At 52.9% G+C, this 25,117-nt stretch overlaps 1 protein-coding gene across 2 annotated transcripts in view; it reads right to left on the bottom strand.

Annotated features, from left to right (window-relative positions):
- Positions 1-16,828: 16,828 nt before the first annotated feature.
- TMEM132E (transmembrane protein 132E) overlaps positions 16,829-25,117 on the bottom strand; it is a 54,657-nt gene continuing 46,368 nt past the window's right edge. For both annotated transcript variants that reach the window (XM_016163223.2, XM_016163222.2), the window contains 4 exons: positions 23,364-23,569; positions 21,184-21,472; positions 20,066-20,257; positions 16,829-19,047 (listed from right to left, as the gene is read on the bottom strand). In XM_016163223.2, the coding sequence (XP_016018709.1) occupies positions 17,992-19,047; positions 20,066-20,257; positions 21,184-21,472; positions 23,364-23,569 (1,743 nt within the window). In that variant the 3' untranslated portion in view covers positions 16,829-17,991. The remainder of the gene's footprint in view (positions 19,048-20,065; positions 20,258-21,183; positions 21,473-23,363; positions 23,570-25,117) is intronic.

Here is a 25,117-nt window from a genome sequence, read left to right as displayed (position 1 = left end):
GCTATTTCTTCCTTACCCTCAGCCACATTACAGGTGGGAGCCAATCCACCCAGCTGCTCTGCGTGCCAGGCAACTCAGGAACTCTGAGTCTCCAGCCCGTCTCAGTCTATCTCACTCCCTGCTCTAGCTCCCAGGTCTGGATGCAGAGGCCAGATGACAGTGGTCGACTCCCCTTTCAGAGGGTCCCGGGCCTCCTAAACAAAGGTGGGAGGGATGAGAGTGCGTGGAAAGACTAACATTTACTCAGGGTCTATGTGCCTAGACATAGTTAATCCTCATAAAAATGATACAAAGTAAGTATCATTGTTCCCATCGTACAGACAAGGAAACTGAGACTCAGACAATAATTCACCTTGGCAAAGTCACAGAGCTTCTAGGTGGTGGAACCAGGACTGAAATGTACATTACTTTTTCCATCTCCTGCCCCTCACCAGAGATCTCTCATTGGTGGGAGGTACAGTTGCAGCCACAAACGACTCCCACCCAATGTGATGCACGCGATGACGAAAGTGAGAGGAAGGTGCCCTGGGACCTCAGGGGAAGGGGCCGAAAATTCAAATGGGTGACACCAGGAAAGAGAGTTATTGGGAGCCGGTAACAAAGACATGTAAAAGAAGCCAGATGCAGAAGATTAGATAATGCAGGACTCTGAAATGCGAAGTTCAAGAGCAGGCAAAATGAATCCATGGTGATAGAAATCAGAAAACCAGTTCCCCTGGGAGGCGGGTTTAACTGAAAAGGAATGTGAACGACCTGTCTGGAGTGATGGGTTGTCGCATATCTAGACTGGGGTGTTGGTAGAATGGATGGACACACTGACCCAAACTCATCCGAGTATGTACTTAAAATGAGGATGTTTCACTGTGTGTCAATTATACCTCAAATAACACAACAAAAAACGTAATAACATCAGAATCGTGAGAAATTTCGAAGAAATCAGTGTTAAAAATCACACGTGCTTAAATTACCACGAACTTACTCCATATAGTCACGAAATTTGTTCTTGTAATCAAGATTTTCATAAAATGTGTGTTCTCCTGACAGTGATGGTTGAAGCGGACCTGTGCAAGGTATGTGAACCACAAATGTGGGCCTCACATATAACTTTCTAACAGCCATATTTTAAAAGTAAAAATAAACAGGCGAAATTAATTTTAATAATCTATTTTACTCAATCTAAGATGTCCAAAAGGTTATTTCAACAAGTAATCGATATTAAAAGTTACTAATAACATAGTTCACAATCCTTTTTTCACGCTAGGTCTCCAGAATTCAGTGCACATTTTGCATGTACAGTACATCTCAATTCAAATCGGCCGCATTTCGAGTGCTCAGCTATCATATGTCGACAGTGCTACTCTGTCGAAGAGCTCGGTCAAAGAATTAAAAACAAATGCAATTTTATTCAAAGTGTAAAAATTTTGAATATATTTTCATTTAACGTGTCAGTTCAAAGTGTTATTAAAAATTTGAAAATTGAATTTTTTCATGTTTTCAAAAAAATATCCAAAATGATTATTAAAACTAAAATGTGTAATTCACATTATAATAAATGAATATAAAAATTAAAATTATTTAAATACAGTTGAAATTTTATTTTAATTTTTTCGAAAAGCTGTTTAAGTATCATTATGTATTTTTATAAAAAATAAAACGGTTCACAACTTCAGCATTAAATGTCCAATATATTTGTTAATGTGGTGGATCAGTCTGCTTTTTATATCTAGACTTAAATATATACCATATGATTAAAAAGAATTGTTTAATGTAGCAAAATGTTCCTCAGCCCCCTGCATCAACTGTAGCAAATGCTATGAATGATAACTTGGTGTGGCTCCATAGTGTAGTGGTTAGCATGTCTGCTTTACACCCAGAAGGTCCTGGGTTCGTGCCCCAGTGGAGCCACGGTCCATGGTCTATGGCCATGCCACCCTGAACAAGTCCGATGTCTGATCTTGGAAGTTAAGCAGCATCGCTTAGTACTTAGATGGGAGACCACCTAGAAAGACCAGGCATCAGTCTGCTCTTGCCTTGGTCTGAGTGGTTCTCCTCCTTGGGACCCTCTGAGCTGACACTTCACATGCAATGATGATTTGGTCGAGACTTCTGCTCTAGTTGCAAGCCCCTTCAAGGAGGAAATCTAGGAGGCTAAGAAGGTGGTCCCCAAAAGCAAGTCCTCCAAGCTCAGTTCTGAGGCTTTCAGTTGTTTTCTGCAGTGAGTTTGCCGTCCTTGTGGCATTTAGGATAATATTCTTTCGTCAGTGAGGCCAAAGTAAGCATGGTTGGGGCAGATCAAGAGAATGGTTCCCTTCCCTTCCTCATTTCTGCCAGCCTCTTTCCATTCTTTATAAGAACAGTCATTGGGGAATTTCCCACAATCCTCCAATCTCCTCACATGGAGCAGAGCTGGCACTAAGTTCTCCTGGCCCCAGAGTCCTGGTAATGGCCAAGGGATTGTGGTGAACTGGTTGTCTTGTCTGCCTGGGAGTGCCTGGTCCAGCTCCAGAGGATGTGACAGTGTGGCCAGAGATGTGGGGTGAGTGGATAAAGGGCATAGTCTCACTCCTATTGTGGCACTGGTCACAATAGCATTCTGTTTGATTCTGCATCTGTCTCCTTTATTAGATGCATCATTCTTGGTCAAGCCTCTCAGGGCCTATGTGGTGCCCGGCATATAGTGGACCCACAACAAGTAGATATAGTCAGTCATCTTGGCACATGCTCTATGCCAGGCACAGGTAGGGGTTATAAAGATGAACCCAAAGGGTCATGCCCTCAAGCAGCTCATTGCCCCAGTGGGAGAGACAGAGAAGCTGGCAGCTCAAGCTAGTGTAGACCGAAGCCTCAAGGAGGAGCTCACTCTGAGAGCAGGACACCATAATTCAGTTCGAAGGGATAGAAAATCTTCAGCAAAGAGGTGACAAATTGAACCACTTGTTTAATGAAAGCATGAACAAATGAGAGATGAGGGTATAACGTTGGGACTATGAATTTTAAAAATGTGGGAAGGGATTGCTTCTGAAGTTTTAAATTGAATCCGTTTAAAATGTTCCTTGGCTGACAGTGGGGAAGGAGGAGAGGGCTGGAGGGAGGGTCCGAGCAGGGAGGACAGAGGCCAAGGAGAGGGGCTTTCGGGCCTCCTGCCAGGCTCACCTGGCAATCCCCGCCCGGAGCTCAGCTGCCAGCCCAGGAAAGTGGCGGCCGCTGGTGCAAGAGAGATGAGCTGTGGCAGCTCGAGGACAAATCTCTTTTAATTTTGTTCTTCAGGGGAGGGAGAGGGGTCAGGCCAGTGCTGGAGTGAGAGATTGGTTCAGTGAATAATGGCCATGCAGTTTTCACTAACACCCCAGGTGAGGGATGAGGGGAGAAAGGTTCGCTCCCCTCGCTTTTTCTGAAGCTGGCAGCCAAGGGACAGAGAGGGGCTGCTCTCCCCGGCCTCTGCCTGGGCTCTGCTCAGACATGCAGACAAGTAAGCATCAGAGAGCTAAAGCTGGAAAGGTGCTTAGGAACCATCTTACAAGGAAGGGCTTCTGACGGGGCCTCCATGGAGTTTTAACGGGAAGTCTGTGAGAGGATCCTCAGTGGTTCGCACCCCCACTGAGTAGCACGTGAAACTGTGTGTAAGTAGGACTTTTTTAGAAAGGTGGTAGAGGGAGTGTCCATGGTTTTCATCAGCTTCTGTGAAAGGTCCACACACCCCCACCCCAAGCTAAGATCTCCCGGACTCTGCCTTCTTGCTTGACAGACGGGGAGGAGAAAGGGCTCATGCATTGTCATGGGGCAGGTGTGTGGATGTGGGGGCCGGGCTGGGAATGGTCACCCTCATTTTCCCACAGTCTCTCATCCAACCTGGCTAGAAAGGGCACTGAATGAGAGAACCCGGCCTCCCGACCGGCCCCGAATGCTCCTCCTCCTGTGAGCCATGGGGTGGAAGGGCTGGGGGATAAGAGGTGGGGTGAGGTCAGGGTGTTCAAAAGTCTGGTGTGTGTGAATGAGCTGCACTCCCCGCTTCCCCAGAGGGTCCCGGGGTGCGGGGGGTGGGGGAAAGGGCTCTGGTGCTCAAGGAGGCAAACCGAAAGCACCTGCAAGGACCCCTCACCTGGGGTGGCATAAACCTTATCTCTGCACTCCCCCCAAAGGACATCTGCAAGGATGGGATGGGACGGGGGTGGTTAGGGCAGTCTCAGTGAGGGCCGATTCGAACAGGTACAGATTAAAAAGGTGAATCTGAGGCCAAGGGCCGCGGTGGGGAGAGTTGGGCAGGGAGGCCAGGTAGGAGGTGTCGTGGTGTCTTGGTGAGAATGGAGGGGTGGAGGATGGAGAGAAAGAGCATCAGAGTGAGTGAGCTCCGTCCCTGTCGTTGACAAAGGAGCCGGAAGAGACCTCACACTGGTGCTGGGAACTTAAAAAATGTGGAAAGAGTTTGCCTCTGAAGGTTCAGAATAAATCTAGCGCTAATCCCTGCTTTGACTTTCTGTCACTCTGGGCAGGATTTGTCTCTGCGTTGGCCTCAGTTTTCCCATCTGCTAAGTGGAACATAATCGTAGTAGTGATGTTTCTTAGCATGTGAGTTATGAAGACAGGAGGGCGGACATGAAAGCACTTTGATGCTTATAGAAAACAGATCAAGGGATGGTCGACAGCAGTCAGGAAAGGTTGTGTGGGAGGAAATGATGGGGGGTGGTCAGGAGGAGAAAGAGTCAAATCTCCCTCAAGGTGTCTAGTTGTTTTGCTGGAAGCACGGTGTACTTGACAACAGCATTCGACAGAGCCTGCCAGGAGATAGGCTCTGACCTGGGAGGGAAATGGTGCACTTTCATTTTCTGCGTGTGCTTGAGCCCAGTCTTTGATTGCCCTGGAATGTGGCAAACTCACTCCAGGGGCAGCGGGGAGGAATGAGGTTCCGAAATGATATGGCTTTGGGGGTTGGAAGTGGGATAAACAGCATTCAACTACCGAAAGCCAAATTCGATTGTAAAATACCTACTGAGAGCCCTGGGAGATAAAGCTAGGAGGATCTAGGAAGGCTCCTTGGAGGAGGTGAATTGTGTGCTGGCTATGGGTAGGATCCTGAGAGTGACAGTCTAATTGAGGGATGGCATGAAAGGCAGGGCTTCAGGGACACGGAGGAGCACAGCCATTTTTCTCTTGGATCCCTCCAGAGGGGAGAAAGATGAGGAAGGCGAATCATGATCTATCCGACTTCCTAACTTTTGGTTCTCGAAGGTGTGTGTGTGACTCCACTGAGGGTCCCACCCAGTGGGTCCGCATCCAGGAGTCCTCCCAGCCGTGGCACACAGGAAACAAATCACAGCGCTTTTTCCCAGCCGCCCAGGCCCTGCAGGGAGCCCGCTGAGCTGGGCTCCGCTCCAGGCTGTTATCCGTGCTGCTCGCCTGTTTACCACTTCGCTGCAGAGCAGATGGATGACACGGAGGCTACATTTTTCTCCCCTAGCAGCGGGAAAATGAATCTCACCAAGTGTTGCCGACACCGTCCTACCAGGTCCCACATCCATCGCAATCCGGAGCCGCTGACGGAGCACAGGCCTGTGCCTCAGGCCCACTCTGGGGCCCAGGGGGGAGAGTGGAGACAAGACGAACATTTTGCATCTCTTGCTTTCCCGCGGCTCTTTCTCTCCAGCCAGATCCGTCCACTCCACTGGGAGGCCCTGCAGCGCCTTTTCTCCTGGGCCTCGATGGCACTCGAAAGCAGATCTCCGAGGGAGAAGATAATGACGCTGTGATCATGGGAGAGGCGAAGAGAACGTATGGATCCAGACCTGATAACTTTAAACCATCTGAGAACATGATGAAGGGCAGTCATTTCACTGAAACACCCGAAGGCCAAGTCTGCCTGCGAGTGAGGCAACCCAGAGGTGGGAGGTGGAACAGTGGCCCAGAGACCTGGGGTTGAATCTTGGCTTCTTTATCGCTGAAACTCTAGGACTTTGGGCAGATCATTTCGCTGCTCTGGGTTTTGCTTTCTTCCAAATTTGGAAGGGTTCCTTCCAGTGCCGGGGCTTGGTGATCTACTGGGAATTTCAAAATGTCATACTAATGTTTCACCCCTTAGCGATCACTTACTATATGACTTAGACCATATGGAACAGACCACCAGTCTTCACAAGACCCTTTGGAAGAAGCCAGCTTCAGCCCACTTTACAGATTGGATAACAGAGGCACTGATTCGAAGTAATTCGCAAAAATTCAATGGCAAAACCACGATTCAAATCCAGCCCTGGCACTCCAAACTCCTTCTCTCTCACTGGATGACGTGACCCTCCCAGGGCACAGAGACTCTTGAGGGCCTGGACCGTAGGGAATCTTATAGAGGAATAAACATCTATCTGAAAGGAGGAATTTGGAAACCCTGGGAGAGCTGTTCGGGAAAGCATTTCCATTCCTGCCTCAGTTAACTCCTAGCATAGCGCTTTCTCTCTCTCTCTCACCAGGTCCCAGTCCCTCTTCGTCCTTCCTCCTCGTAGCCATCTTTCTAAAACCTAATCTTGGGCCACTCTACATCTCTACTGGTGCTCTCTGGCCTCAGGGCCCACTCCAAATCCTAGGGTGGCCTTGCTGGCCTTCTCGGCTTGCTCATTGAGCTCAGTGGAAGACTCCCTTGTGAGTTTCCAAAATTTCCAGGCCCTCTCTTGCCTTTGGGTCTTTGCTGGAGTCTGGGTTTCCTCCCTTACCAGCATTTCTCCTTGTGCTGTTTCCCGAAGAAAGTTTTGACCTTCCTAATATTTTTGTCTATCTATTTAAACATTGGAGTTCTTTCTCACACCCCCACACCTGGGTAAGAAAGCTGAGTCTCTTTTACAGGGACAGAGACACAGGTGGAGGTGAGCCTGAAGGATTCAGGGCAGGTTCTTTCACCCTAGTCTTTGAGTGCAGCTCCTGCCATGCCGCCCTAGTGGGGGGAGGGTGGGGACCAAGAAATGTGGGAGTTGCCCACTGTGTCAGCTGGGGAGCAGGTAGGGCTGTCTCCTAGGCTCCCTTTTTCAGCAGAGGGACCTAGAGTACGGAGTACCCCAAATAGAATCACTCTCCAACTCATATCCCTTCAGCCTGGGACTGCACTAAGGGCTATTTGGAGCCGGAGAGTTGGTCTTATTTTATTCTGATTGTGACTTCTACTCCCTGCTAAGATGAGTGGCCTCACCTACTGCTGATGTGAGCGCCCTTCAGGTGTGACTTAGAGAGAGTGGGACCCTGGAGGGTGAAGGAGGGGTAAACAGTTTCTGAAGTGATGAAAAACAGGCATGCAAGTGCGCATGCACACATTTCAGTTTGTGTCCTGTGTCGGGCGGTCGGGACTCCCTGGAGTCCTCCACAAACCGCCAGCTGAGAAGCCCTGCTCTCAGGCTTGAATTCAAACCCCAGACATCGCTCACATCCCCTTGACCATGCCTTCCCTTCCCCACCCTGCGCACCCCACCCTTGCCATGGCCGACCCCCATCAGGATCCTGTTGGTGGTGGTGGGCACACGCCACACACCTCCTATAGCCAGGGTCATCCCATGGTGAAGCTGCCCCTCAGGTGAAGCCGGGATGCTGGGCTAGAGGCTGTGAGGACCCCCAGAGTCTGTTCTATGTTGGGTTCCTTTTCTATGCTGCAGGCAGTTGCTTCCTGATGGTGGACACCCCGATGGAGAGCCTCACTGCACCGTCTCCTTCCCTGTGTCAGTGGGAGAAAACAGTGGCTCTGACTCTGCTCACACCACAGCCAGCTGAGTGTGGGTCTCATTCATTTCAAATATTCCTCAAGTCCCCGCCATGGGCCAGGCCCTGCTCCAAGTGTGGGAGAGACAGTGTTGAATACAATGTTCCTCAATGTTGCATAGAGACTTCACTCTAGTGGGGGTTACAGACAGACAGGGCCAGGTGGTGATAGTGCTGTGCACACTGAGGCCAGCTAGGCGGGCAGAGAGTGACTGAGGGTTGCTCTTTTGGGTGGAGGGCATCACAGCAGGCCTCTCTGAGGAGCCGATAGCTGAGCACAGGTGGGATCACTGCTTTTCCCGCTGGCCTAAGGTCATGGAGCGATTCTTCAGAGATGAGTTGTCTGGGTCAGGCGGTGTAGCTACAAACAGAAGGCAGCTTCTTAGACATGCCTTGGGGATCTGGTGGTCTGGCCCAAAGTCTGAGCATCTCCATGGACTTATGGGTGGACACCCTCAAGACTAGGACTGCATATCCCAGCCAGGAGGTACATCCTAAGGAGAGCATTTGAGGATGAGGCAGGCCCCTGCTGGGCTGTGTCTGGCCCTGGAAAAGGAGACTATGCCAAAACAGACACCGGAGAATCCTGGAGTCCCCCAGCACTTACTGTGGGCACCTTACTCCTCACACATTCTGGTTGCCCCAACTGTAGAAACTCATCCATCCAGAGGGGCCCAGGCTAGTATGCCTAGAATGCCGCCGTCCCAGAGCACAGCCCTATCAGGGGGACTGAGAGGCCTCGAAAGAGAAGAGGAGTGGGAAAATGGAGTGGGGAGTGGTGGCAGCTGGCCAGCTGGCTCTGTCCTCACCAGCCTATGAACAGAGCCTAGAGAAGGGCCTGCGGGAGATCTGCTCTCTGCTGTTAGGCTGGGCCTTATCTCCCTCCTGCAGATACACATCTCTGTCTGCTGAATGCTGGCAGCCCGCAGTTGTCCTTTGAGCTCTGAGCCAGATTGAGGAGTGGGTACTGGGCTCTATGTGGCCTGGCAAACTGCTCCCTGGCCTACTTTAACTGAGGGCCTGCTTCTGTGAGCTGAGTGTCCCTGGCCTCAGCTCCAGGGGCCTCCCCTCACCCAACACACACAAAGATTCCATTCAGGCCTTCCAATTTTAGGATAATTCCAAGGAATATTAGTTAAGGGTCTGTCTTGAAGAATGTCTTAAATGCAGGTATATGACACAAGGTTGGAATCAGATCTCTGTGGGGTTGTCAAACTTGAACTTCTCCAAATTAGCAAAACATCAATATCTTTCTTTGGGGGACTATCGATCTCTCCTCAAAATTGTGCAAGTACCCAAGAGAGATGACTTCATCTAAGAGGGAACTCCTGCATCTAAACACCAAGACAATAGATAGATAGATAGACGATAGATAGATAGATAGATAGATAGATAGATAGATAGATAGATAAAAGAAAAAGAAAAAGAAGAAAGAAAGAAAAAAAACTTGGAGTACCAAATGGAGAATCAGACCTGATCTCCATGTTCCTCAATTTAGAAAATTCACCTTTCCTTGGAAAAAAATAAATATTGGCTAGGGTGAGTTGGGGGCTAGACATTTTCAGTTATTCACATGCAATAACTCATTTAATCCTCACAAGAACCCTATGAGGTAGGAGCTACTTTATCCCCGTTCCATAGACGGGGCACTGAGCTCAGGGAGAAATAAATTCTGCTGCCTTCTGTGGCTAGGCCGGATTGAGCCCACGTCACCTGAAGTGCCCTTTCCTTCCAGCCAACCTCGGCTGGGGCTCTCTCCATCCATAGGAGAGCTTTTAATACTCTCTCCAGGATCTCTGTCTCTTTCTTCCCAGAAATCTTGGCTTCTGTGCAAAGAATATCAGCCCAAGAACCAGAGCACACTCCCAGAATGAGGGCTTCTGGCCCCAGGTTCTACCTCACCAGGCTTGGGCCCAAAATAAATCATTTCATTAGAGTTAATAACATAGTCCCTTTAACTGCAAAGTGTTTCCAAATAGAGGATTCTCCAGTCTGCTTTAATGAACAGATAAGAATCTTTGTAATTAACTCAGCGATGGCTTGCATGTAAATGGGCATTCTTCTGAGTGCTATGAGACTACTTATTTATTGTTTTAAGTCTGGAGTAAATATGCTCCTGACCCTACTCTCCAATAAGCTCCTATCCAGTCAACCACCCCTGAAGGTGATTTATACAGATAGGCAGGCAGCTGACCCCCTCTGAAGAGACCCATGGGTACCTCAGGGCCGAGTGCTGCCTGTTTTATTTAGCTCCTCCCCATTAGGCCCACCTATCCTTCACTCACGACTCTGGACCTGGCCACCACCCCTGTGACCTCTGCCTTCCTTCCTGGTGGGGTGGACAGGCTGTGAGGGCCTTGCCCCGTTATGTGGCCAAGCATTAGCTACCCCTGGTTATCACAGCATTGGAGCTGTAGGGCTCCAAATGCTGATATGCGTGCATGTGTGTGTACATGTGTCCATATAGGGAGTATACGTGTGCATGCATTGTGTGTGTGTGTGCGCGCGCACGCATGTGTAGGAGGAACATGTGCCCGTTCGTGCATGCCTGCAAGCATGAATGAGTAGGGCTGCTCAGAGAGTGCCTTTACGATGTGTACTCTGTGCGTATGCTGGAAATGTCTGCATATGCACTCTGCTTGCCCTGTCGCCCACCAGAGCCCTGTTCCTCAGTGTCTGACAAAGGCAGCACTTTAATCACTGGATGTGTCTGGAGCTTTGTTGTGTCTGTTCCTGGAGCAGGGTTTGCTGGGGTGAACGGTCACCCTGTGGCCCTAGTATCTCTGGAGATTGCCTGGTGTTGCTGCAGCTGCTGTAGGGTTCTTTGCTTCCCGCCTCTCTTTCCACCCCAGTGGCTATGGTCCTTGCCCAGTGGGCTAACCACAGACCAGCCCTCCTCTGGGCCCCCCACTTCCCTGGATCCCTGGGTAGATAACCATCCCGCAGAGGATCTAGAACCTGGAACTGAGCCGGGGGTGGGGGGTAGGGGGCAGACTTTGAAAGGAGGACACTGTGGACAAGTGTGTGTGACAGAAGAGGCCCTAACAGTGTCCCGGTTCCCATCAGTGCTGATGAATTGTCCACCAGGGGAGGGGTAGACTCTGCTGTTTCTGTCTCGTGGAGGGGTAGAGTATATGTGCCCAAGTGGAGGTAGAGTAAATAATAAGGAGAGAGGGGAGGCACTTACTACCTCCTACCTCCTGCGACCCCCCACCTGCCTTCTTTCCTGACAGGTCAGGGTAGGATCTGCAAGTGGAGTCCACTTTTAAAGCAAGGGCTGGGCTGCAGAGTCATGCTACAAATGGGCACAGAAGCCCACTGCCAGGGCCCTGCTCACTGCAGGACCCCTCCTTGTGGGAGAAGCTACAGGATGCAACCCCAGTGCCCCTGTCTGTGAATTGCAGGAAGGCCTATTGGGAACTTTCATAATAGAGGATAAAGAAAGTCATTCTGGAATTGCAGAAGATCAGGAGGGAAAGGATACTGCACGCCCCTAAAGAGGCAGAACTAGGGCTCAAGGCCTGTTCAAGCCCTGCTCAAGCCCTGCTGGCCTGGCTTCTCAGGAGGTCCTACAGCTGTTCGCTCAGGAGGCTGGGAGCTCCACAAGAAGTTGAGGCCCACCCTGTGCCCCAGCCCTGCTCAGCTACCAGGAAAGGGTTGTCAGGTATCATGACTCACATGCTGGGACACACTCTGCAGAAGGGTCATGGCTAGGCTCCTGACTGGGGCACAGGGGGTCAGTCTGGGGAATGTCCTCAGATGACACCTTGTCTAGACCTCTCGTCTCACAGAAGAGGGCAAGAGGCTCATGCCAGGTCACAGTGGAAGTGGAGATGCCCAGGGGACTAGAAGCCAAGCCCCTTGACCCTGACCCAGGCTTCCTCCCTATACACCAGGCTCTTTTTTCTCCCTGAGAAGTGAGAATGATTGGGACACTCTCCTGGGCCTCTCCCATACCTAGACAGCAGCAGCCCTTTCCTCAGCAGCCCAGGGTCACCTGAGGGTCACTTCCTTCTTCTCCTTGTACACATTCCTCTCAGCCAGGTCCCTATACTGCTCAATCCCTCTGGGCAGGACAAATCCATCCCATCTCCTAATTCTCAAGTAGTTGTTTCTGACTTTCCAGCCATCTGGTAGACCCTCCCTAATCCCTCCTCCCAATACAACTACAACCCCGCTCCAGACTGCCTTTCTGGATTAACTGCCTGGCTTCCACATTTACTTTATTTCCTCAGCTCTGTGTTCTAAGGACCTGCACAGATTACAGTTCACGTATATGCACCTCTTTGTATGTTCCTCTGAATGCATGGTGTCATTTATTCAGGGTTTGGTTAAGCCCCCCATCAGACTGGGTACTTCTCATGGATTGTTTTTCTCCTCAGACTGGGAGCCGCTGTAGGTCAGGGCCTCTTCCTCCTCCATCAGACTAGGAGCCCCCTGAGGGCGGGGGATGGACAACTTGACCTTCCAAGTTCTGTCTTAGCCCCGAGACACACTGCTGCTGTGGCACACACAGAGGTAGTCACCTCTCCCACATCCCCCTTAGTTCTTTCACTATGCTCCCCCAACCCCATAACATGGAGAATCCGAGACCCTGGGAGCAGCTGCCAGTGGCAGCATCAAGTAAAGGATGGCAGAGACGGCGAAGCCTGGAGGACAGCCGAGAACCACTGAAGCTGTTGTCCCTGCCTCCTACCGCACAACAGCAATCTCTCTAAGAGGGTAGTAGGTGGGAGGTGTGAACTGGCAGGGCTGGATGGTGCCCAGGGCTTCACAACTCAAGACCCAAGAACCATCAAGACTGAAGGCACTAGAGGGACCATCTGGCCGTTGGAATTTGTTGATGGTCCTGGCTTATTCCAGACATGCGTAGTGCCAGGCTCATGGCCACATGACCAGTCAATGGCAGAGTGAGAGCTCCCACCAAGCTCCTGGACTCCCAGCCTGGCGCTCCTGCCACTGCGCCAGAAGGATTCTCTGAATTGCAAGTCCCCACCAAGGAGGGTAGTGGGAAGCCAATGTGACCTGTGTCTGAAGCCTGGCTCTGCTATTTATTTACTGTGCGGCATGAGACAAGTCATATAACTTCTCCAAACCTGTTTTGTCACCTGTAAAATGGGTATAAGGTCACCTGCCTTAGTTGGTTATTGTGAAAAGTCAATGAAATAATGGATCTAAAGTGGTTAGCACATAGTGAGCTTTTAGTAAATGTTGGTGACTGAATAATCCACTTCCTCTGTTAGATTTATGGCAAAGATTTAATCAACACTCATTATGCTACCATGGCAGAGCTGGGGGCATAGAGGTGGGGCATAGGGATTAGCTTCCAAGTTTCTTTTGCTCAGGCCCCAGAGGCTAAAGGGACAGCCAGTATCCCAAAGAAAAAGGCAGGTGCCAGCTCACATCCACCTCCCCACACTGGGCATCTCTGTTTGTGCAGCCAGCCTCTTCTTACAAAGCCAGCTCAGCACCATGCTCAGGAAAGCTCTGCTGGTTCTCTGTTCAAAGGGTGACCAGGAGGACTGGATGGACTGTTGTGTCACTCAGCTGGGTAGGGATGGTGTTTCTGAGAGGGGTGGAGTACTGTTCCTCCAGCAATGGCAGAAAGGCCATAGTGTTCAGTGTTCCATCTGCCCCAAACACTATCCTTGGTCTGAGCCTTGGATGGGGGTCCCACAGCCTGCCTCCATCACTCAGCATATCAAACATTTAGAGACCCATCCCTATCTCTCTCTCACCTCCAAATCTCTCCAACCTCATTCTCCTTCAATTGCCAATGTCGCTTCATGATGTGGCAGAAAGAGAGTAGGTTTGTGGCTGCCTGACAGGTCACTTCTAAGCTGGAGACCATGGGCAAGTCACTTGCCCTCTCTGTGTTCCTGTCCTCACATCTATAAAATAGGAGTCGTGATTCTTATCTCTCTCGATGTTTGTTAGCAATACAGGTTTTGAAACAATGGGGCCTCTTTGGGGAGGTCAGTGGATATCACCTAGTAGTGGCGACTTCCATGTTTGCGCAGATGGGGAAACAAGAGCCCGGAGCTGGTGACGTACTGGCCGATGGTCACACAGCAGTTGCACAGTCGGACCCAAGGAGTCCTTAGCAAACTGTCTTAGAAAGTTTCATCCCTTCTAATGAGAGTTTCCTTTTCTGGCCTCTTTACCATGTTTTCAATTTGGCTGCCAGATGTCTCCCCCGCCATTGAAGGCTTCTCTTAAGGGGGCACAGTGCTTGGCACACAGGAAGTGCCTGTCAATATTTGTTGAAGACAGGCATGGAAGTGTGCCTGGGGCTGGTGTGGAGACGGGAGCTGGCAGCGTGGGGCTGGGGCACAGAGCTGAGCACCAGGGTGGGAACAGGCTCCAGGTGGCTTCTATGCATCTCTGGCTCTACCTTCACTGGCCCCGGCTGTCTGGAAGATCTCTTTCTGCTAGCAAGCTGATTCATGGGCCTGGTTCTCCAGTGCTCCCAAAGCAGCTCTCTGTCAATAACTATTTTTTACAAGGTCCCTCAATACGTTTTCGGGGTTGGAGACTAATTTTTAAAGAGGAGTTCAGTGCCAGGGCCCTTCCAGAGGGGCCGTTAACTTAATGTCCCACCTTGTTCCTTCAGGCCTGCTCCCTCTTGAACTACAGGAGGGTCAGGACTTGCTGTTTCTAGCAATTGCTTCTGAGTTCTTGCATTTGGGCGGTGGTGGGGTTGAGGGTTGGGAGGGGGGGTGGAGGGTGGGGTAGTGAGGAGGAATGAAGGGAAAAGGATACAAATTACAGGAAAGGGAAGAAAGTGGGGTTCTGGCTCTATCGCTAGATTGGTTGGGCGACCTTCAGCCGGTTAACGAACTGCTCCCTTCTCTGGCTCCTCGTTTCCCCGTCTGGAAAGCCTGGATGCTGACAAACACCATTATGACAGCATCCGCTGTCTCCCCTGGAGTGGCCTGCTCTCTGAGGTTCATTTGGGAAGGAGGTCGTGACATCAAGCAGTAGCTCATATCTCCTCTCCTTCACCTCCATGAGGGATAAAGCAGTTGGCAAAGTCTGTAGTTGAAAACCACGGTACCCACCCAGCTCTCTGTTCTCGCTGCCCTGGCCCTCGTCCTTTCTGCTACAGCATCTTCCTAACTAGTCCCCTGGCCCCTCCGATGCTTCCTTCACCCAGCGAGAAGGAAATAATCTGAACCTCAGGTCTGAGCCTGACTCCCAAATCCATGCTGAACCCCACCCCTACTCCCTCTGGCCTCTGTACCTTTGCATATATGTATTTATGTTTCCCTATCACCAGGGACTCCTGTTCCAGGCATGGGGAAAGCAAATGCAGAGACATATCAGCAAGAGAAAGCCTGGGGTGTCAGGCTGTGCGGCTTGTGGGCCTTCACACCCACCATCCTCCCTTCCTGGAATGTCTCCGGCCTCATCTTCAGCAAAATCAGCTTGAGACTGTCTCCCCCCATCTCCTTTGTGCCTCTTCGACCCAGGGCAAAGCTATCACAGATAGCATCCATCATTCCACATGACCGTGGCCCGTTGACTCGTCCATCTTCCCTGCATGGCTGGGGCTCCCTGGGGACAGGCCCATGGTTTTGCTTTCATGCTCCCTGGCAGGGCTTATCACATAGCAGAAGCTCCATGTGTCGAATAAACAAATGGATCCATGTTTCAACTTCAACACCAGCACCCTCTCCCATGCACGTACCCCCAAACTGGAATACATTTTCCCTTGCCTAGTACCTATGTCTTCCTCGTTTCTTCCTGGAACTTGTGATTTTTCACACTGATCACGTGGTAAGGTGTCGGGATATAGAAAATCCCCAAAAGTGGAATAGTGCAAAGGCCATTTATAATTTATGTTTGGACTTCAGTTAGTCGGCAAATATATTTGTTGAACACACTGAGATTCCAGACATTGTATGAAAAATGACTGAGACTCCCCTCTGGATGGTCACTGTTGGGGCTCATTTGCATACGAGTTGAGTTCTGAGAAGTCCAGGAGAGCTGGCAGGCAAAGCCCCCCGCTGGTTCTGTCCTGGGCACTGCTTCCCTATAGCTCTCTTCTGGCCGCTGAGCTACATTTGTTCTTCGTTGCCAACACGACTGGGCCAGAGCTGGCCAATCTCTAGTCTTCCTTTAAGGCCCACACCTTACCTGATAATTAAGCCTGGATGCGGGAAACTTCATTAGTTGGGAACAGCTATGTGCCAGGTTCTGTCTTAGCTAAGAGTTTCGTCTGCAGCTGTGCCCCAAGCAGAGAGCTTTACATACCTGATATCATTTAATCCTCACAATGCCCCCGGGGCTGCTGTGATTAGTTAAGCAGATGACCATGCAAGGCAGGCATCCTTCTGTGTTGGCAAGAGCATGTTGGGGCAGGTGCTAGTGCAGCCCGTCCTGCCCCTGGTTCATTCCGTAAAGGATGCTGGTTGCTGTGCCTTCCCCTCTCCTCTCTCCAAGATGGTTGCTGTAGCCACCTGTCTACGGCACTGGAGGTTGGCCAGGCAGCCCTGGCTGGGCTCCCATTCAGGGGCTGCTGTCTGTGCCAGGTAGTGGTCTCCCAGGGCCAGGGGAGGCCGTGTGCATACACACAGTTCAGATGCACCAAGAGGGGCTATGGGCCAGCCTATGGCCCTCTTGGGGCAGGGGGGTGGGGTGGTGTGGGTGGGGTACATTCAACAGCCTTCACTTTCTCTTTCCTGGCTCTTGTCATGGAGACCACCAGACTTTGTCCATCGATTCATGGAGAAAGGAGGCCTCCCTGAGAGGCGGTGAGAGTGCTGGGTATGAACCTCCTCTGAGAGGAGATTTGAAGGCAGTGAAGGAAACAAGTGAGCTCAGGTGTGCACAACAAACTCTCTCACCTCTCCTTACTCTTCTGTTCCCTCTCACCCTCAAGGCATTTCTCCAGAGGCCCTGAGGCTAGCCCCTCCCTCCTGAGCCAATCGTGGCAGACTCCTAGAGGAAGCATCTCTCTGTAGGGGCACATTTCTGAGTCAGCAAATCCTTCAGCCTCTAATGTGGGCATCTCCATAGTGCCAGAGGTCTAAGGGGCCCGGATGTTGGAGGAGGAAGAGCAGCTGAGCTCAGTCGTGTTTCCATTTCATATCATTTAGTGGACGTGTGTGGACATGTGAGTGGGGAGGGTGGGTGTGTGCTCACGCACACAAAGACGAGACGTAGAGCCAGCCACTATGTACTGTCTGTTCTCTGGGAGCTGCTGCCCCCACCTCCAATCTGGTCGCCTCCATTTATTAACGAAACATCCGACACAGTGGTGGGTAGAACCCGAGAGAAAAGCGGCTGTGTGATGGGGTAGGGAGGCGCCCGGCTCCCTTCTGCCTTGCCCATCCCAAGGTCCTTCACAGCATTCCCTGGTGCCCTCTCCTCCCTCCCACCAGATTCCGCTTCCTGGGGGAATGGGTGTCTGCCCCTGCAGAGAGAAAAGGAGTGGTCAGCAGAGCAGGAGGGGCGACTAAGGCGTAGTGTTGACCTTGCGGTGGGCTGGGCAGGAGGCATGCAGGCCTCCCCGGGCCCACCCGGACCATGGTGCTCTGGGCGTGGCTTGTCTGGGGTGGATGGAGGACTCCTCCCCTTTATGTCCCTGCCCAGAGCCCGTAGGGGCAGAGGAAGAAGTCCTGAGCTCTCAGGAAGGTGCCTCCCTTGGCCCCAGATCCCTCTGGAGTCGGCTTCCAGATCCTGTGAAGGGACTGCCGGGGGTGGCACCTGAAAGCCAGAAGATGCTACAAGTGTCCCCCTATCTCCCAAATGTTTTGTCCACAGCAAGATCCTTGGCAAGGCAGGTAGCCACCGCCTACTCACCTTGCAGAACAGAAATCCCTGAATAGTGGTTTGAGAAAAGTTTTTGTGCAGCTTGTGACACAAGACCCTCCAGAAGCCCCGTTCCCTGCACAGGGGGAACACAGGGAACGAGGGAGGCAGGGGTGGGACACAGTGTGGGCCCACCTGGCCTCAAGCTCGGCCTCTGTGCCTCACTCTTGGGGCAGCAGGTTTATCTAAGATGGGAGGAGGTTTGGAAAGGGTAGAACAAGGGTTGGGATCACTTCCTTCTAGCAAGCTCCTGAGGAAGGAGCCCTCCATCTGACGGGGCAGAAGAAGGTAACAGTGTGAGGTGGCAGGGAGGACCAGATGAGCGAGGTGGCCACCTGCACAGAGCAAAGCGGCAGGGGCAGGGTATACAAATCCACGTCGGCTGCCCGCATCAGTGTGAGGAGGGGCTTGGCTGTGTCCCACGCAGGGCCCCCCTGTCAGGGGATGACACCTCTATGCAATCTCTTTGATTCTGCGCATGTAATTGTGCAGGTCTGGGGGTGCAGCGGGCCGCGTGGTGCCTGCCACATCCCGGCAGCCCCAACCCAGGTCCTCTTCGTCTTCCTCATCTTCTTCACCGGCGGGCACCGAGTCGTAGGCCAGCTCCTCCGTGGGCAGCGTGGTGAAGGTGGTAAACTTGACCCGCTTGCGCTTGGAGGTGGGCGAGCTGGCGGGATCCTCAGCCTGGTCCCGGGCTGAGCCGCCAGAGGAGCCATCACCCCGCCCGTGTACCTGGCTCTGGACACTGGTCTGCGAGCTGCCGCTGCTGTGGTGGTCGCCGTGGCAGCAGGCGGGCACGGTCTCCAGTGGGTTGCCAGCAGGCGGAGACAGCTCCCCCTGCACCCGCAGAGGCTGCCCGTTGCCCAGGAACACCCAGTGGTGAGAGTGGTCCATGCTGGTCTGGCCCTCTGGCGGGATGCGCTTGTGCCGATACCGCAGCACGAAGACGATGCAGTTGATGAGGAAGACAAGAATAGCGAGGCAGAAGACGCCCAGCAGTGCGTACATGCCAATCTCCAGGTCTGTCAGCCCCCGGGGCATCTGCAGGAAGCCCGTGGGCAGTGGCAGGAAATCTTCTGTAGGCAGCATGGCTGGGCTGGCAGTGCCTGGGCCCGGGGCCTTGGGCGGGGGCACGGCTGTGCCTGGTGGGCCAGCTCCTCGCGCCTCGTCCTCGCCCCCACCAGGCCCCGGATGGCTTGGGCCCGGGTAGTCATAGGTGGGGTCCTCCTCCTCCCGCCCAAAGTGTACCCGCAGGCCCACAGGGGTCGTAGCCAGAACACTCTTGCGTTTGGTTTTCTGGCAGCTCTCAGAGATGGTGAGCTCAGCACGGATCAGCTCCCCTGCCCCCTCTGCCTCGGCTATCACCAGCGGGAAGGCCCGGTCCTGGGTCACAGTTGCCACCCGCTCATCCAGACTGCTCACTAGCAGCCCATAGTCCCGAGGACTGTAGAGGGAGAGTGGGGCTGTGGTACCATCACTGTAGGAGAGCCAGAGACTCAGGAGGGCTTCCTGGAAGAGGAGGAGGAGAAGGAGGAGGAGGAGGAGGAGGAGGAGGAGGAAAAGGAGGAGGAGGAAGAGGAGGAGGAGGAGGAGGAAGAAGAAGGGACAAGGGTCAGAGAGCTAGATTCATCTCACTTTCCTGCTGGATATTGAGCTCTGTGAGGGACGGGACCAAGGCATTCTGGTTCCCTGCTGTATTTCCAGTGCCGGAACTGTGCCTGGCTGGTGGCAAGTGCTCAGGACCTATTGTTTGAGCAGAAGTCCTCCCCTGGAGGTTATGAGGAGGGTACCCGGGCACACTGTAGTCTCCTGCTGCTTTGAGAATTCCCTTGCCCATTTTGCCCTTGTCCCCTTGACGAGCTAAGGTAAGTTCTGTCTTGGGTCTAACTCAGGTCCCTTTTGCTGCAGGAGTAACCTCACAACTCCATGCCCGACCTTGGGGTCATCCCGATCAGACACTTGGAGATTGAGAATACATGTCCAGTTTTCTCTGTTTGCTAAAGCCTTCTGAGAATTAGCCTCTGCAGATGAGGAAGCAGGGCCCGGAGAGAAGGGATTGGCCTGAGTCACAGAGCGATTCAGAGGCGGAGGACTTTTGGCTCCTGACTCCTGGTTTAGTGCTCAACGCCCGCCTTCTCAGTCCCTGTGCTCCTGCCTGTCATCCTTCTACTTTTGTCTGTAGCTAGTGTCCTGGTGCGTCTGTGGGAGGCTGGAACTGGGGCTCCAGAGATGGGTGAGAGTAATTCCTGGGGGTAGAGACAGAGGTGATGGGCCCTCTGAGAATCCGGGAGGGGGATCCCTCAGCAAGAAGCTCTCAGGGTGGCAGGCACAGGAAGACAGACCTTGGTTAGACTCCCTGCGCAGAGGGCATGGGGCGGGGCAGGTGTGCAGGGCATGGAGGCTAGATAGATCTTCCATTACTTAAAGCCCTGACTTGGGGGACTCATGACACAAGGGCAAACCAGAGCCTGCAAGTCCTCCTTCCACACCCCAATCCCCCAGGCTGGCAGGCTGGGCATCCAATTACCTGCTTGAGGAAGCTGAGGGTCTGCTGGGCCGCCGTGGTAGCCAGGATGGTGTGGCTGCTCCCGGGGCTGGGCCGTAAGGAAAGGGCAAGGCTGGCCACCACCTGGGCCTGCAGCTGCGTGATGCTAACCTTCTCCTCTGTCACCGTCAGGAGTGTCTCCCCGAGTACAGACTCCGTCAGTGGCGACACCACCTGGGGCAGAGTGGGGGAGGGGTGGGTGAGGGCCAGGAAAACAGCGCTCCCAGGATCACCAGCCAGGGAGGAATCCCAGTGCTGCTGGAAGAGAGGCCCACGGGGTGGGGCAGGCTGGAAGGCTCTGTCTTAGGTCTGCAACTGGGGACGAGGGTCCAGGGGCCAAGCGTGGCTCAGGGCTCACAGGAGCCAGGCAGGAGCACAGATGAGAGAGGGGCAGATTTTAAGGAAAACAACAGCTCTGCACAGTGATAAATAGCAATTGATATTCCAACTTCAATGTTAGGGAGACAAAAGGGAGTGCTGGGGACTGTGGCAAGTGGGAGAATTCATACCTATGTCAAGGAGGCACCAGTACTGACTCTAGCAGCTTATCGCTAGGTGGGAAGGGAGGCCCAGTGTTGCCAGGTTCATAGTTTGTAAAACCAGAAATCAAGATTTCTAAAAAATTAGAAACGTCCCAATTTTTAAATGTTGGATCGATTGTTCTATAAACAAATATGTCTGAAGGCAGATTCAAGCCCAGGTCACTGATTACCGACTCCTCCGTGGAAGATTTCTATCCAGGCACCCGGTTGTCCAGGAGGAAGGTCAGAGTTGAGTTCCTCCATCCCGAACTCCCTTTTCTGGCCCCTAGGCCGCCCGAGCCCTCTCACCTGCTCCCCTTCCTCATCCGCACTTGCTCTCAGAGACCACACTGAGCAATGCACAGTTGGCAAGGCTGATAAGGCTTGAAGGGAGATCCAACGGTGAAGCTAAAGGACCTTGACCTTCGGTGGTGGCATTTTAGGCAGAAGGGCAGGCGGAAAAGAAAGTGTGTTTTGGAGCCCGGCCAGTGTCGCTCCCAGAGGCTGAGGCCCTGAAAATCCTGCCTTTGTCCTCCCCCCGCAGGTAAACAAGGCCCCTGGCACTGCCGTTGTGCCTACCTTGAAGGGGGTGGTGCCTGGCTCCAGGCCTGCCAACGTGCTGCTGTCCACCATGCGTGCCACTCGGGGGTCACCCACCCGCATGAAGTCGCTGACCAGGTCGGTGACCTCCACCAGCCAGTCCGGGCCCAGCATGGTGACCACCTGGTCGGTGCCCTCGGACGACGTCGTGTGGAACTGGGTGAAGACCTGCAGAGTGGCGTGCTGGTACTGCAGCGTGCAGCCACGGCTGGGACTCTGCCGCCGCTCCTCCTCCTCCTCGTCCTCATCCTCGCTCTCTCGGGCAGACCTGGCGAGGGCATGGAGTCAGGGCTCCTTTCCCTGGCAACGACCTGCATAAGCCCCTCCCCACCAGCCCTGCCGACCCCTGGGGCTCCCCAGCTCCCACAAGTGGAGGCTGTGAAAATGACAAGCCTTTTCTCTGGCTTTCTCCTGTCCCTGAGAAGTCTGGAGTTAGGAGTCCCAGGCTTTTCTCTCCTAGAAAGACGACTTCTTGACCCTCCAGAGTCCCTGTCTGCCTCTGCTTGGCTTCGCCCACGGCTGCAAAAAGCTGGCATCAAATCCTAACAAGTGCAGCCTCTTTTTCAGCACTAAGCGTGCGCCTGCCTCTGTTCTCAGCTCCGAACTGGAGCAAAGGTGATCCCTGTCACAGAGTGCCGGAAAGCTGGGCTGCATTGTGTCCTGCGCTGTGTGGCAAGCAGAGCTTGTAAGTGGTCAACCTAGGTGTTTAGCTGAGATTTCCGAGCAGTGTCCAAAGGGCAGTGTGGGTTTCTGTTGCTGCTCTTAGTAAGATGCAAGAGGAGAGAGAGAGATTGAGGGAAGAACTGATGAGCAAAAGGGAACCAGGATACGATGATTTGGGGGAATTTTCAGCCTATCTAGATTATTCACACAGTCTGACAAGCAGGGCCAGAAGGCTGTTGGAGAGAGAAAGTGCCAGTCACATGAGTCTGAAGGGGAGGGGCGGGGGGATGTGTGTGTGGAGAGGAGGCACCTTATTTAAGGAACGAGAAAACAAAGAGAGTCGCTGTCAGGAAAGCATGCTCTGGAGAGAGAGCGAAGGGTGTGGCTACTGCTTTGCTAGTGCTTGGAAGGACTGAACCACCAGAATATTCATTCACACAGAGGGTTCTTTTACCAGTGTTAACTAATTTAATCTTCACAACAGTCTTGTGAGGTAAGTGTTAAGGTGCCCATTTTACAGATGAGGAAAATGAGGCACGGAGAGGTTATGGAAACAGCCCAAGGTTACCCAGAGAGCAAATAGCAGAGTCCAGAGTCAAACCCAGGCTGGCTGTCTACAGAGTTCACTATGTCCTCAGTACTCGAAGCAGCATGAGCATCGCCCGGGAGCTGGTCTGAAACGCAGAATCTGCATTTTGACAGAATATGTAGGCGAGTTGCGTGCACATTAAAGTTTGAGAGGCTCTGGTCTACACTGCCTTGCTTTTCCCAATCCTTGCAGAATTGAACTGAGCCCAGCTCTCGCTTGGCCACCTGCTTCTCTCCCCAGTCCCACCCCTCCCCCTCTTCCCTGCTGGCTTTTCTCTCTAGCAGTGATGAGTGGGTGAGTGGGGTGCGCTGCGTTTACACGTACGTGACTCACAGAACGGCACTCAGGTGTGCGCGCCTGCCTCCCAGAGAGGGGGCCCGGTATGAGTCACGCACTGGCTATGCGCTCGCAAAGGTGCCGGGCTGGGTCACGTGTGCGCAGGTGTGTGTGCTCCCGTGTTGCTGTGTCTACTCCATTTTGTCTGCTGCTTGACTGGATTCACCCTGCTCCCCAGCCAACTCCCTTCCACTCACTCCTTGAGACTTAGCTCAAGAATCACTTCTAGGAAACCTGCCTTAACTTCTCCTGGAGGAAGAGGTGGTTCTCTCTCCTTCGTGCCACTCAATTCCCTGCACTTAGGGCTTCCCGCCTCCACCATGCTCTGTGGCATATACATGATGGCTTCCCTGATGGACCCAGAGCTTGGCTGGGTCAGGCACTGGCCACATTTACCCCACATCTCATGCCTGGCACACAGTAGCTGCTCAATACAAGTTTGTTGATCGCATAACTGACCTGCAGACTATGGACATCGAGGGCCTTATACACACATGCAGATCAGACTGTGTGCCAGGGCTGGGCCACCCACGAGTGTCCCGAGTATCTGCTGTGTGTGGAGGGGCTGTACCTCCGGTCGGGGAGGATAGGTACCCTCCAGCCCTTCACTTGGCTGAGGCGAGTGTCCGAGAGCTCGATGTGCAGGGGCAGCTTGGGGACCCAGACTGTCATTTCCAGGGGGGCAGTGAGGACGTCGTAGCGAAAGGTGACCCTGGCATTCATGGACCCGCGAGACTCCTTTCCGCTAACAAAGACGTAGTCACAGCTGCTGGATACCTGGGGAGGGGGAGGGAGGTTGGTTGGCATGTCTTGCCCTACAGGTCTTCCTGTAGGGCAGTGCAGGGGACTGCAGTCTGACAAGCAGGGCCAGAAGGCTGTTGGAGAGAGAAAGTGCCAGTCACATGAGGCTGAAAGGGAGGGGCGGGGGGATGTGTGTGTGGAGAGGAGGCACCTTATTTAAGGAATTAAATAGGCTTTGGGTATCCCCGCCTCCATTCTGTTTTTCCAGAGATCATCTCATAGGGGCTACTGTGGGAGGTGTTAGCTCCCTGGAAAAGAGCCGATGTCCAAATGTTTTTACAAGGGGCTGCTTCTGACTGGCAGACCATACTCCGAGGAGCCTTAAGGCTGAGGGTCCTCAGGACTGGCCCCCCATCCCCTATGACTGCCTGGGCTTGGGAGTAGATGTTTGGCAGGTACAGTCCTCCACAGTATAGAGGAAGAGCCTGTCTTGAGTAGGATACCTGTGCTCACCTGGGCAGGGAGGAGGTCAGGTGGAAGAGTGCGGGGTGAGGGGCAGACTCACAGCTTCTTCTGGACCCCTCTGGCCCAATGGCCCCAGGAAAATGGGCACTGGTTAATTTCAGGTGAGGGAGCTGTTCTAGCCAGGGGTTGAGGTGAGGGAAAGGGAGAGGAAAATTCCAGACCAGAGAACCCCAAGCCCAGACAGGTTGATGGTTGCCACCAATGGCTGCAGCTTTGGCAGATGCATGCCCACTTGGATACCAACTTGAACCTTAGAGGTTCCCTGGATGGAGCAAATGCCCACTGAACACATCTGGGTGGAAAACTGTGCCCACTCACAGAAGCGTCGCTGCCAGTACTGCATTCAGGGCTGATGCAGATGGGTGTTCGCGTCAAACGTGCCCACATACACACCTGGCACACCCTGGAGTGAACATCGTGTGCAGTATATTTAGGCGTTCCTGCTGGTGCAACATCCGCAGGTTTAGATGCAGCCTATGGGCTGATGACACCCTTAAGGCTCTGGTAGGGGGTGGGGACGGTGCTGGGTCTGGGGCTCGTCCATGGAGACGAGCCCCTGGACTGTCCCAAACTCGTGCTCGCCTGCTTAATCATCTCAGAGGGGCAGGTGGAGGTGGGACAGCGGCACCGCCAGAAACGTTCGTTTCCCACTTCAGAAGGCAAAGCGGTCCATCTGAAGGCTGGCGAATTCCATTTAGAATATTGGCAAACTCCAAAAAGAATCTGAGTATATTTCATTGAGAACGGAAACAAATTCCATTTAGAATCTTCACTAATTCCCTTTGGTATCTAAGCTATCACGACTTTGTTCTGGTCCCTCTGAGGCTGAGGAGGAGGGCGGGGATCTAGTTGGCAGAGGAAGGTGCTGGGCCCTTGGGAACAGGCCCATTTCTTCCTGTTCTAGTCTGCCAGCAGTGGATGGCTCCATGGTCCTGTGCAAGGCTTGCACCCGTAGGAGGCGAGGGGGGTGTGGGACAGAGTCATCTGCTCTGGCTTACTAGGCAGCCCTTCTTCTTGAATGAAGGAAAGGATGAGGTGAGCCTCAGGCTCTGCAGACAC

Source organism: Rousettus aegyptiacus, unplaced genomic scaffold (assembly GCF_014176215.1).
Source record: "Rousettus aegyptiacus isolate mRouAeg1 unplaced genomic scaffold, mRouAeg1.p scaffold_m13_p_6, whole genome shotgun sequence".
Taxonomy (NCBI): domain Eukaryota; kingdom Metazoa; phylum Chordata; class Mammalia; order Chiroptera; family Pteropodidae; genus Rousettus; species Rousettus aegyptiacus.
Note: the sequence above shows the minus strand (reverse complement) of the source record. Positions and strands in the feature narration are given on the sequence as shown.